General features: G+C 35.1%; 1 protein-coding gene across 21 annotated transcripts in view; it reads left to right on the top strand.

Annotated features, from left to right (window-relative positions):
* Kmt2c (lysine methyltransferase 2C) overlaps positions 1 to 13485 on the top strand; it is a 239306-nt gene that overhangs the window by 93398 nt on the left and 132423 nt on the right. For 18 of the 21 annotated variants that reach the window (XM_063250791.1, XM_063250795.1, XM_063250781.1 and 15 more), the window contains 3 exons: positions 3940 to 4137; positions 7643 to 7791; positions 8736 to 8845. In XM_063250791.1, the coding sequence (XP_063106861.1) occupies positions 3940 to 4137; positions 7643 to 7791; positions 8736 to 8845 (457 nt within the window). Of the gene's footprint in view, positions 1 to 3939; positions 4138 to 6640; positions 6724 to 7642; positions 7792 to 8735; positions 8846 to 13485 lie in introns of those variants that run through there. The other 3 variants (XM_063250799.1, XM_063250792.1, XM_063250800.1) reach the window with 3 other exon arrangements.

The raw sequence follows: 13485 nt of genomic DNA, 5'->3' as shown, positions 1-13485 counted from the left end.
CTCATGTGACTGACCTTCCCAGAGAGACCTCCCTAACCCCCTCATTTTATCTGGTCTACCAGGGTTTCATTTAGCCTAGGAAATCCAGGACACATGGTGCATCTAGGTAGAGTATACAAATGTCTGGTATACTGTGGTCTCCTCCCCCCCCCCCCCCCCAATATTTTTTGGGAGGTTTGAACATTTTCAAAATAAGAGTAGTAGAGATATAGTTTCTGCTAATTTTTCTGTTTCTGTTTTTGTTTTTAAGTCTTCTGTCCTGCTTGGCTTTTTATGTTTTTTGAGGGAGGGACACTGGAGATTGAACTCTTGGGGGAGATATATATATATATATATATACACACACATACATACATACATACATACATATCCCGCCTTTGAGACAGGGTCTTACTAAGTTTCCCATCCTGGCTTGGAACTTGAATTCCTCCTTATCATTTAGTCACTTTAAATGTGAGGCCCCCCCCCCATCACAGGTGTGTGCCACCACACCCAACTAGTTTTGGGTCTTACAATTAAGTCTTTAATCCATTTTGAGTTGAGTTTTTTTTAACTTGATGTGAGACAACGGTCCAGTTTTATTCTTCTGCATGTGATTATCTCATTTTCCCAGCAGTATTTATTGAAGAGACTGCCATTTTTGCATTGCATGTTCCTTCTAGCTTTGATAAAAGTCAGCTGATAGTAAATGTGTGTTTCTGGGATTTTTGTCCATTTTCAGTAGTTGACCTGTCTGTGGTTTAGCCAGTACCATGCTGGTTTTGTGTGCACTTGTGTGTTCATTCTTTTTGTCCTGTTTGTTTTGTTTCTAGTCCTGGACCTATGATTTCACCCATGCTAGGTGAACACACTATCACAGAGCTCCATCCCCAGCCTTTTTAAAAATTTTTATTTTGAGACAAGATCTCATCAAGTTGCCTAAGCTGGCCTCAAATTTGAAACCCTTTTGCCTCATCCTCCTTAGTAGCTGTGATTACTGGCATGCACCTGTGCACTGGCCTTACTGTACTGTTTTGATTATAATCACTTTATAATAAATAATTTGAAGTCAGATTGTTTTTGCCTTTAGCCATTTTTTTTTTTTAAAACTGAAAATAGTTTTGGCTGTGTGGGTGTTTTTTGTGGCTCAATGTGAATTTAAGGATTGCTTTTTTCTCTTCTGTCAAAAATGGCATTGGAATTTTGGTGAGAATCACATTGAATTTGTACTTTGAATGTCATGGGCATATTCACAGTGTTATTGTAAATTGTAAATATGGGATATCTATTTAATTCATAAATATTTTATAATTCTAGTATGCAGATCTTTTATTTCCTTGGTCACTCACATTAAATTATCCAGAAATGTTTAATTTTATTGTTGCTACTATAAATGAGATTATTTTACAAAATTTTGGATATTATGTTATTAGTATGTAAAAATTCTAATTTTTATAATCATGTCTTGAAAGTTTACGGAATTCTTTCAGTTTTAACGTTTTATGCTGATGTCTTTCAGAGTTTTCTTTATCTGCATAAAGTCATATTATCAGCTTATTGTGACAGTTTAACTTTTCTTATAAAGATGCCTTTATTTCTTCTCTTGCATAATTATTCTTTAGTACTGTGTTAGAATAATGAGGTAGCGATTTATTATTTATCATTTGGGGTTTGCATCTGTATATATACTGTCTTTTCCTCATTTTGTATTTTGTTTGTATATTGCCTGGTTCTTAGATAACTTCTAAACAGTTAAGTTTTGCCTTTGTTCATCTTTACTGTTTGTCTTTATTTATGTATTGTTTTCCTTGATACTTCTATTATATTGGTGTTCTCATTTACTTCTTTCTAACCTGTTGAAATCCTAGCTCATTAGCATCTAAACTTTTAATTTATTGATAATTTTTAATTATTAACTTAATTTATTGATAATTCTATAAATTTGTAAGTTCTTGTTTACTTACCAACTTTAATTGCATGTCATGAAGTTTAATGTTCAGAATTTTCTTTTTTGTTAAAAATTTTTTATTAAGAGTAGGAAATTTTATTGACAATAAGGAATGGGGAATAGAAATGGGGATTAATTAGGTCTAACTCTTGAGACATAGGAGTCCCAAATGGGTTGCCCAGTATTTGTATTCTTTAAAAGCTTTTTTATTTTATTGCTACATTTTAGACATACCATAATGATAACATGTATGTAATGATAACATTCATCATGGATTTTCATTATTATCCCATCCCAAATACTGTGGCTTGCTTTTTTTTTGGTCCTAGGAATCGAACTCAGGACTTTGTGCTTGCCAGGCAGGTACTGTGCCACTGAGCTATAGCCCTGACCTGGGGTTTGCATTTTTAACTGCAAGGTTCTTAGCTGTGTGTTCTCTAATATTTAGAAAATTTTAAGTTTATTATGCATTTTTAGTTTATGACATTATTTTCGGAGAATATTATCTGTATGATATGGACTTTTTTTTTTCTTTTTTTTTGGTCTCTTTTGAGATGGGTTCTCGCTATGCAGTTCAGGCTGGCCTTGAGCTCACTTTGTAGCCCAGGCTGGTCTCGAACTTGCAACGATCCTCCCACCTCAGCTTGATAAGGACATTTTCAATGTAAGTCTTCTTTTATGGCCCAATATATAGTAATTTTGGGACTATTTTAATATGCTTGAATAGAAAGTGAATTCTTGGTTATAGAATTGAATAGGGCAGCTCAGATGACTATATTGTTATATCCTAATGAAAAATATGGTTATCGATAGGTAGATACTACTGAGATGACGTAGAAACTTGAGAAGAAAGATTTAGGTATGTTGGCAGTCAGTCTGTTGTGAAGAGAAAATAGATTGAAGAGAAGCCCTTTGATTTTTGTTTAAATGTGTATTTCATAATGTATATTAGTTTTAATGTTTTAACATTTTAATGTTCTCTTTTAAAAAAATTAATAGGCTTTAATGTTTAGAACACCTTTTGCAGAAAAATTGAGCAGACAGCACGGAATTTCTCTTGTCCCCTATGGTTTAGCACTGTGCATTAGTACAGTATATTCGTTAAATCTTTAAAGTCTGTAGTTTACCTCTGTCTGTATATAAAGCACTGTGAGATCAGATATTTACATAACTATTTATAATGTTACTATGTTATAGATCCAGCATGCAACCACATGGGTATTAAACTTCATCTTCTTCCCCATTCTTAGTTTTATTTTGCTTATTGTTTTGAGTTAAAATTTTGATTGACTGTAGCAGATTTTTTAAAAAATAATTTTTCTAAGTGCAAACTTGAATTTCTAAATTTGGTATATGTATTACTTTTAAAAAATCATGCTGGGCTGGGGGTATACTACTGTTATATATAGTTCAGTGATGGAACACTGTTTTGTATGAGGTACTGGGATTAAACTCAGAGCAAGTTGTGTTTCCAACTCTTGTTTTGTTTTATTTTTTGGTACTGGGGATCAAATTCATGACCTTGTGATTGCTGGGCAGGCGCTTATGCTGTTGAGCTAAATCCCGTGTCTTCAACTCTTTAAAAAATCTATAAAATTTTAAAAGATATTTTGAACTAGGGTCTTGCTAAGTTCCTAACTTGCCCTGATGGGCTAGAACTTGTGATCCTCCTATGTCAGCCTTTCAGAGTGCTGGTTTTGCACTGACATGCTGGACTGTGTTGGGGCACTTATCTGCCGTACATGTGGCCGTGAGTTTAATCACTAGCATTGCAGGTATGCATAGATAAACAGATATCATGTTGTGGAAAAGTAGAATTGCTAATGTATATTGTTATTAAACTTAACAGTTCTGAAAGTACAGCAGAATAGATTATAGAAAATACATTGAAAAAGCCTTGCTTGCATTAAAGTTATAATTGTAAAGCACAAGTGTCCAGTAACATTGCTTAAAATTATTGAATAAAGCTGCTTTTCACCTTCTCTGTCTTCCTCACTTTTCATTTTTACCAGTGAACAGCTCTGCGCTTTTTGTTACTGTGGGGAAAAAAGTTCCTTAGGACAGGGGGACTTAAAACAATTCAGAGTAACGCCTGGATTTATCTTGCCATGGCAAAGCCAGCCTTCTAACAAGGACATTGATGACAGCAGCAGTGGAACCTATGAGAGAGTACAAAACTCAACTCCGCGAAGACAAAGAGGACAGAGAAAGTAAGCAGTTTTGAATTTAAATTGGTGGGATGAAACTGTATCTAATTGTTTATAAGTTTACACATGGGGTTCTTATGGTTAAAGTTTCTCATTATTTTCCAAATTCATGAAGTATTTTATGACTTATTATTAACCTAAAATAGTCCTTTTCTCAAAATTTCTTATTTTTAAATGATTGTTAATTATACGTTAGCAAAATTAGGTAACAGTTAACTTTTGGAGGAAAAGTTTTAAAAATGCAAGCCAAAAAGAGTTCATGGGATTTATCAATAGAAAGAAGATAAACACCACTGAAGTCCTTTCTTTCCACTACATTTTTAATTGTTTGTATGAATATAACAGAATTGGTAAAACTGGCTCACACCTATAAAACCAGCATTCAGGGCCAGGGATTTAGCTTAATGGTATAAGTGCCTGCCTGGTGAGCACAAGGTTGTGAGTTCATCCCCTGTACGGGTGGAGGGAGTGAGGGGGAGAGGAAAAAAACCCCCAGCATTAGGGAGGCTGAGGCAGGAAGATCACCATGAGTTCAAGGCCAGTTTGGCTATATAGTAAGTTCATGGCCAGCCTGAACTACATAGCAAGACCCTGACTCAAACAACCCACAAACAAATAAAAAAAACTCAGAATTATTTTTACTGTTCACACCTTTTGTGTCATTGATTCATTTGTTCATTTTGTCATTTAATTAATTAAATTCTTACACAATTTTTTTGAAGAATATTGAGCTATCCTGTAAATTCTAATCAGAACACGGTTCTTTTTTTCCTCTTGTTCCTTTTCTTTCTGTAACTATATACTTAGGATTCCTTTAATAAAGGTACCTAAGACACTTTTTCAAGAAAATAAAATGTTTGGATAACTATATGTATGTTACCCAAAGTGCTTGTCTGATAACACTATTAAAATATTTGCATAGTTGTGGCTAAAGACTATCTTAATGTATGGCCTGAGCTCTGCTGATTAAGGGAAGGGAAGTTTCTGTTGCTGACAAGGAAGCATAAAACTTAAAAATCTAGCTCATAAGGCTGACCACTGCTGTTCCTTGCAGGTGTTGATGTAATCCTCCAAGTGCCTGTCTGGCACATCTCCACATTTGAGTACTAAAGCATTGGCGTGCTGTACTTACTTGATTGGCTTATTGATTTGAACTGCCGCCAATCCTTTGAAGACTTGACAAAGAAAATTGAAACAATAACAGGAACCTTTTAAAAGTATTTAAGGTAGAACAGTTTAAGAAGGCTTAGAAGTACTACAGTTGAAGAATCATGTTTTTAAGACTGTACCTAAGCTTATTTATAAACCTTATCTGTTATTATTTGGGTGCTTGCATGTATACCCAAAAGTCTAGCAAACCTAAAATGATCATCAATACTTAGCAGGTTTTATAGACCAGACACATTGCATGTTGTATCCTTACGTTCTATCTTTATTAAAGGCAATTAGGTAAAATCTTATTCTATAATACAGAATTAAGCTTTATTTTCTTAATTATTTTATAAGAGAAGTTAATTTTTAGTGCATAATTTTATAGCTCAGAAAATTGAATAAAAATAGTCTTGGCATAATGAAAGTTGTTGTATGTACTTAGTGCTTAGCAAGTTTATTAAGTAATGATAAAAGCCCATTAATGAAGTACACCTCGAAAATTGGCAACCATGTAGGGACAAATAGACAATTCAGCTTAGTAATAATTTCACATATTTATAAAATATGCTACTAGGTTGGCCTGGGGATTTAGCTCAGTGGCATAAGCACCTACCTGGCAAGTGTGAGTTTGTGGGTTTGATTCCTGATACTTTAAAAAAAAAAGTTACTAATGAGGTATAAACAACTAGTTGATTAAAAAAAAAAAAAAAAACTCAACAAAAAACATTTTACCAATGGCTTTCTTAGTTGTAGTTAATATAAGACTATATAATCAAGGGTGTTTCTTTTTTAAATTTGCTTTGGGTTTTTTGTTTGTTTGTTTGTTTTATAATTTGAAATTTTGTGAGTGTATATTTCCGTTGACTTTTCCTGAGCTGGACTACTGTCATCCTTAGGATTAATACTGGCATTTCAGGTGCTTATGCCGCTGAGCTAAATCCCCAGCCCCAATACTGGCATTTGATATGGTGTATTCATACAAACCAGTCTAAAAACCTGATTTACATTTTTGGTTAGGAACTGATTACTGGTAGTAACAGACTAGTAAGTCATTCTGTTGCTTTTTTCTTTCCCTCATCAAATACCAGTACCTAAAATACACTAATACTTATAAATGAACTCTGTCAGTCTTTTTCCTCTGATAAAGTAACACCGACTAGTCATTATTAAATATTTGTAGAAAAGCATTTGTTCTCATTTTATTGTGGGCATTTTTAAAAATGAGAATTTAAAGTTAGCTTGCTGAACCTTTTTCTAATGCTGAACATAAAAAAGTGACTGGTTTTTATATGGTTTGATATTTAAATGTACTTATTGAAATATGTTAATACTTTTTTTCTTTCAATGATTCCAGGTATAAAAAGTTTAGTACCCTGGTCATTGTGCTGATTTTCTCTTAATAGGAATCATGATAAATATCCAGCATACAGAAGTGCAGTGAGTTATATCTATATTCAATAGTGATTTAATCCAGAATTATCGTCAGGTTAAATACTATGATATTAGGAGAAAATTAAAGTTTTAGTGGTAGCTGTCTGATTCCTCATAATCAATTTTGACCATGGTATTCCTCTTTGTTCACTGAATGATCTTAAAAAATACCTGAAGTGTTAGGGTTTGAAAGTCTGAAATCTCCCATATATTATATCTTATTCATTTTTTTAAATATTCTAGTTTTAACTGTTATACTGTCTTCATTAGTTCCCATGCCTTCAGTAGCTGTATGTATATTTTTTCATGATTGGTACAGTATGGTCTTGTTTGAGGCTTCTTCAACATCATGCCACCAAACAGCTGTTGAGATTCTGTCAAGGGGACCATAAGAAAGTGCAGCTGACCTGTTTCATTCCCCCACCTCCCTTCGCACACTGTGTGGCAGGTTTTTATTTTTTCAGGAAAATAACCTTTCTTCATATAAAATTAATTGCCACCTCTGTTGTGGCTGTTCTCCATTAGATGAAGCATGTTAAATTTTCTGACCGAGCTACGTTTTGTGAGCATTAGTAAGACCAAAGGGAATTTGAATTTTATGTGTTAAAACATGGTTCCTGATTAAAATGAGTCAACTTTTTAAAAAAAAAATTACTTTAGAAAATGGAAAAATAAGTTTACAGTTATTTTAATACTTTATTATAGGTTTATAGACACTTAGTTGTTGTTTACCAGAATAATATGGCATCCACAGTAACATACTATGAATACTAGGAATGAATTTATAAGTTGTTTAATCACAGTTAATGCTTAATAAATTAAAATTGACTTGGCAGTGCATCATACTTTAAGTTTTATAAAATGAGATGATTTTCTACTTGTCATCACTTGCAAAGGCATTTATCTTAACCCACTTTATTTTCAGAGAACGAGCTCTTCAGCAGAATATGGTGTCTTGTATGAGTGTAAGCACCCAGACAGTTGCAGATGATCAGGCTGGTAAATTATGGGATGAGCTCAGTCTGGTTGGCCTTCCAGATGCCATTGATGTCCAAGCCTTATTTGATTCTGCAGGTAAGGGCATTTCTTCACTGACAATTGCCTCTTGATTTGGAAGCATTTATATTTTAGTCCTTCACCATCTTACTCAGTAATCAATAGTTCTCATGTAAAAAATAATCAGGATCACATTATCAAACATGTCAGTAACTGTGTCTACTGTTCATTTATGTTTACTGTCGTACTTAAAATCTGCACTGTGATAACCCTGGGCTGGATGCTTTCATAAATGCTTTTGGCTGTGGTGGAGATAGCAGTGCCATGAAGGCCTGGCAGATGAGGCGAAAGGGGCATGGTAAAGGAATAGGTGAAAACCTTGAAACATGGGAGTCTGGATCTGTTTTCTTGGCCAGGGGACTGTTGCCCTTTGCCACAGGGATTCCCTTATAAAAAACAGTGTAGCAGCTCCCATTCCAGTGTGTGTTGGAATTTTAAGTAAATCTCTTTTTATGTTTGGTGTGCTGATGGGTGGATAGTGTTTCAAGTGCTGTGAGATGGAGCATTTAAGGACCATGTGGCTGTTGATGAATTGTGCCTGCTCTTCTCATATAACAGGGAGTAGAATCATATGTCATTATTTTCCTTCCATACGTTCCCTTTGTCAAATAAAAGTGATAATGGTATTCAAATAAAAGACCGAAAACCAACTTGTGCTTGTTGAAGAAATGGTCACTATAAATAATTCTCAGACTTCATGTGTATTAAAATCAGCAGGAAGGTTGGTTACAGCTCATGGCTCTACTCCATGTGTTTTTGGTTGAGCCAGTCCTAACCTGTGAGCTGGCCTGGTATCGATGCTGTGGTTCATAGACAGAGCGTGGCCTTAGAAAAGCTGCTTAATCAGAGAGGCAGCACACCACTATGTCTTCAACTGAGGAGTTTATTTTGAAACTTCATGTATTCATTTATTTGCATTCCTATTGTTGATGTTTACTCATTTTCTCCCTTTCACTTTCAAGGCACTTGTTGGGCTCATCACCGTTGTGTGGAGTGGTCACTAGGTGTGTGCCAGGTAGAAGAACCATTATTAGTGAACGTGGACAAAGCTGTTGTCTCAGGGAGCACAGAAGTAAGTAGAAGGCACTAATATTTAAACCATAATTTTATAACTTTCACTTTATTTAATATAAAAGTTTACTTACAAGAACTATTTATTAAATGATTATTATGGTATAAAAACCCTGCAAATAGGAAATTGGTTTTTTATCAAGAGTATAATGTACAAACAGCTGTAATATGGTATGATTAGTAAATGTAAATATTTTAATCTTAAATTAACATTTTTAGAAATGAGAATTACTAACTACACTTATACATCCATGTGGTTATTAAGACAAAATTACTTAATGTAGATTTAAAATAAGAATGACAAAATTTGATACATTTTTTTCCCACAATGTGGAATAACTCTGCTCAATATTTTAAACATTACTGGGCATGATGGTGCAGACTTCGGAGGCTGAGGCAGGAGGATGACCGTGACTTCAAGGCCAGCCTGCATTACCTAGCGAGTTCAAGGCTAGCCTGGACTATGTAGTGAGACTGTGCCTGACAAAACAAAAACAGTAATATTTTAAGCATGGATAAAAATAGTTCTCTTTAGTCCAGTTGGCAAGTCAGTTAATCTTTTTGAGAATATGTCAGATATATACATATATATCTATATATATATATATATATATATATATATGTATGTATATATATATATATATATATATATGTATATGTATATGTATATATATAAACTCTACCACTTTTCAAAGCTTTTACAGTTATTTTCATGTGCTTTTGAGGCAATCACAAAAATAAATGGTATTACCTTTTGTCTATAAAGGTAGCCAACTCTGAAGTAATAATGCTTTTGTTATCTTCAAATTCTCTTTGGTTTTTGACAAGTATATTTGGGAGAAATGAGACAATCCTTCATAAGAAACATTAAAACTAGAAATGTTGGTGGAAACCAATATAGACTTTAATCAATAAAATACAGGTAAAGATTTCAAAGGTACAGTTGAAACAAGGACATAGCGTCAAGCAGTAATAGTTACTACCTCCTGCTAAGGTTATCAGAGAGACTTCGTTCACATTAGGTGAATAACGTTGCCTTAAGAAGAGTCAGGCCAGAATACTTGTTTTACAATTTGACATTACCCTGAAGTACATGGCATCAGATTTTGAATAGTATAATGCCTAATCTTAAATTGTTCGGCTTGAACATAAAGTGCTACCTTGGTTCATGAATTTATTTTGTTCCATGATTCTGAGGAAGATGGCCCTATTTGTGTTTATGACCCAGTACAGCAAATGGAAGCAAAATTTTGCCCAGTGTTTCTGTTTGTGAACCAAATTATTTGCAACAGAAGCGTTCCTGAACCAAGGTATCATTGTACTTGGGTCATTAGATGAAGGATGTGATGGATCAGGGAGAGCCATCTCTTTTAGAGATGGTTAGAAATATTTTTAGATTATTTGAGTGAAACTACTATACAGAGAGCTGTTAACAGAGGCTAAAATGATCTTTGTGGTGTCAGACTAGAATTAGAGGATCCGTAAGATTTATGTGATATCAAATGGAGAAATTTATAATATACACATCCAGGTTTCCTATCTCTCTTTGTTCAGAGGTTAAAAAAAAAAAGCTTGTTTCACCCTATCCTTTTTGGATAAAAGGTACCATTTTTGTTTTGTGAATACTTACTGATTAGTATTCAGATGTTACAGAAATGAAGGCTGTTCTTTATTCTTTGTGGTGGAATCATAGAGGCGGGGAAGACTTGCTGGGAAGACTGGCTAGACAATGGGGGCTCACAGACCCAAGTAGTTGAGTGCAAATGCAGTCCTTGGAACAGTCCGTTGGGAAGATTAGAAGGAGCTAGTGGCAGCATTGTCAAGCTCTTGCTTCCCTACTAGATTCAGTCACTCAAAACTTACAGTAAGGTCAGTATTTTATTGCTATTTTTGCTGATTTTTGTTTGTTTTATTTTTTCCTTTATTATGTAGGTATAGGATAGACCATTACACTTGAAATGTGCCCTTAAGAAAGGAAGATGTGTCTTACTGACAAAATTTCAAATGTATAGCAACACATTAGTTAACCAGGCTTTAAGGAAGCAGGTACCCCTCATACTTGCTGGTACAGAAGCAATTTGGTACCAGTATTCTTGAGGGAGCTTGGTCATATAAAATAAACTGCAAACGGGGCATGGTGGAGCTTGCCTGTAATCCCGGAGCTCAGAAGGCGGAGGCAGGAGGACTGGTCTGAGTTCAGGGGCAGCCTGGGCCATAGGGTGAATTGAAACCATACATAGTAGGATCCTATCTCAAAAAACATAGCAAAACAAAAAACTGCATATGTATTTATCTTTTGATTCTTATAAGAATCTATCTTGACTATTCTTCCAACAATATAAAAATCAGTATCAATTGACAGTTACTGATTAGACCGTTGCTTATTTTGGAATATATTGGAAACAATCTAAGAGCCCACATTTGTTGGTTACTTAAATAGTTGAACATAAGGATTACTGTGTAGTAAAAAATACTGAGTTGTTGTGGAATTGTGTCTGTTATACATTATTAACAGAACAAAAAGTATAAAAGAACAATTATAGGGTGCTGCCGTTTATGTAAGAAAATGGCAAGAAAATACACATAAATGCTTAGTTGTAAAAAACGTAGGGGAGCGTAAGCCAGAAATCAAAGAGATTGATCACAAATAGTAAGTGAGTTGATAAGGAGGTAGAAGGACAGGAATAAAATTCCATCTAGCAAGGATGAAATATGAGGAACACTTCACTTCTGAGGGCGTTACTCTTGTTGGTAGTGTGTGTGTGTGTGTGTGTGTGTGTGTGTGTGTGTGTGTGTGTGTGAGAGAGAGAGTCTGTGTGTGTGTGCGCGCGCTGTGACTCTTGGTACGATAGAATGTTCTACATACTCTTCATATAAGCAGTTAGCATGAGCCAGAATATTGGGGATCCAAAAAGCAGTAGCAAAGTTAATACAGAAGGGGACTGGGAATAAAACCTAAGAAATGGTAGAAATTGTACTTTGATTAGATAATGTAAAGCCAAAGAAAAGAAGAACTATATAAATGTGCTGTATTCTGATTTGTTGATTTGCTTCTCACTGGAGTATAGGTTAACATTTTTAGATCTGTATATGTACTGTAAGTGGACAAAGAAGTAAATCAATTGCAGATAACCAGAGGTTTCTCATGTTGACGAAAGTAACTACAAACAAGGATTATCCATTCTTTTTTGCCCACTTGTTTCCTCCCCTTCCCTTCCTTCCTCTCCCTTCTTCCCTTTATTGAAACAGTGTCTTGCTATGTAGTGCAGGCTGCCCTTAAACTCACTATGGTAGCCTATACTGCCGTATAACTCAGTGATCCTCCTGCCCCAGCCTCCTGAGTGCTGAGATTGCAACATGATAAGGAAAGATTAGTTGAGCTTTGTGGTATTTAAATCAAATTGGAAGGATGTAGTGCTTTGCAATATAAACAACAACAACAAAAAAATCAGTTGGAGTCTGTGTTCCTTATTCTACCCCACCAGTTTGTTAAGAGGAAATGTAAATAACAGATCTGAACTCTGTTTGTGTCAGGGATCCACAGAACTGTCTCAAATACATTTAGAGATTTTCTTTGTGCGTGGGACTCAGTGTAGAGCTATAATGGCCAAGATTTACTACTGTGATGCTACATGGGTATGCAGTGGAAGGTTCTCAGTGGAAAGAGACACCAGCATGATGTTGAAGAATTCACAATAAGGCAACCTGTGCATTTTCTTTTCTGTGAGGAGTCATACAGAGTACTTTCTTGCTTTAGCAGTGAAAGTAAAGCAGCATGCATATGATGCCCCAGGGTGTTGACGGTTGTTATTGAGTGCTGGTCTTCTGGTCATCTTTTTGTCTAGTTTGTATGACATTTTAGACTCAGTGAGTGAAGTAATCACAAGATAAGCCGCCTTATTTTATATTCTAGCCATAGGAAACCATGCGTATCAGTTAGGGAACCCTCCCAAAGCCCAAGTTCCCAGCAGGCACACAGACCTTTGTAAGAGTAGTAGTCAGGGGCCTTCTATGTTAGCTTTTTTTAAACACAGTATAATAATTGGAAAACGGCTCAAACCCAACATAGGTCTCTTCAGAGGCCTAAAAGTAGGTATTGTGCTGTACATGTTGAATTAGTCTCCATTATAGGGAGAATATAAGAAGTGCTCTACTGGTTATACAAAGGAACTTTGAAACTTTGAGCAGCAGAAGATAGAGTGCCAGGGGTATTTTTGATTGCAAATAGCAGAAAAATCCTATATTTCATTCTTTTTTTTTTTGAGATGGGGTCTCACTATGCAGTTTAGGCTGGCCTTGAGCTCACTTTGTAGCCCAGGCTGGTCTCAAACTCGCATCGATCCTCCTACCTCAGCCTCCCGAGTGCTGGGATTACAGGCATGAGCCACCATGCCCAGTTTATATTTCATTCTGATATAGATTTTAATACTAAAATATCTATTAGTTTAGTTTAGCTTAGTTTTATTTTGCTTCTTAAAGAGAGAAACTCGCTATGCAGTTCAGGCTAACCCTGAATTTACTGTTTAGCCTAGGCACAGCAGTATTCCTGCCTTGACCTCTACAATGCTGGGATTACAAATGTGCACCATTGTGCCCCACATTAGATATTTCTTTGAACTAGCATAAGTTAAAATGTTATTT

Source organism: Cavia porcellus, unplaced genomic scaffold, assembly GCF_034190915.1.
Source record: "Cavia porcellus strain 051 isolate PalLab524CR breed Dunkin Hartley unplaced genomic scaffold, mCavPor4.1 scaffold_6, whole genome shotgun sequence".
NCBI lineage: Eukaryota > Metazoa > Chordata > Mammalia > Rodentia > Caviidae > Cavia > Cavia porcellus.
The sequence above is the reverse complement of the archived record's forward strand: the minus strand, read 5'-3'. Positions and strand labels throughout refer to the sequence as shown.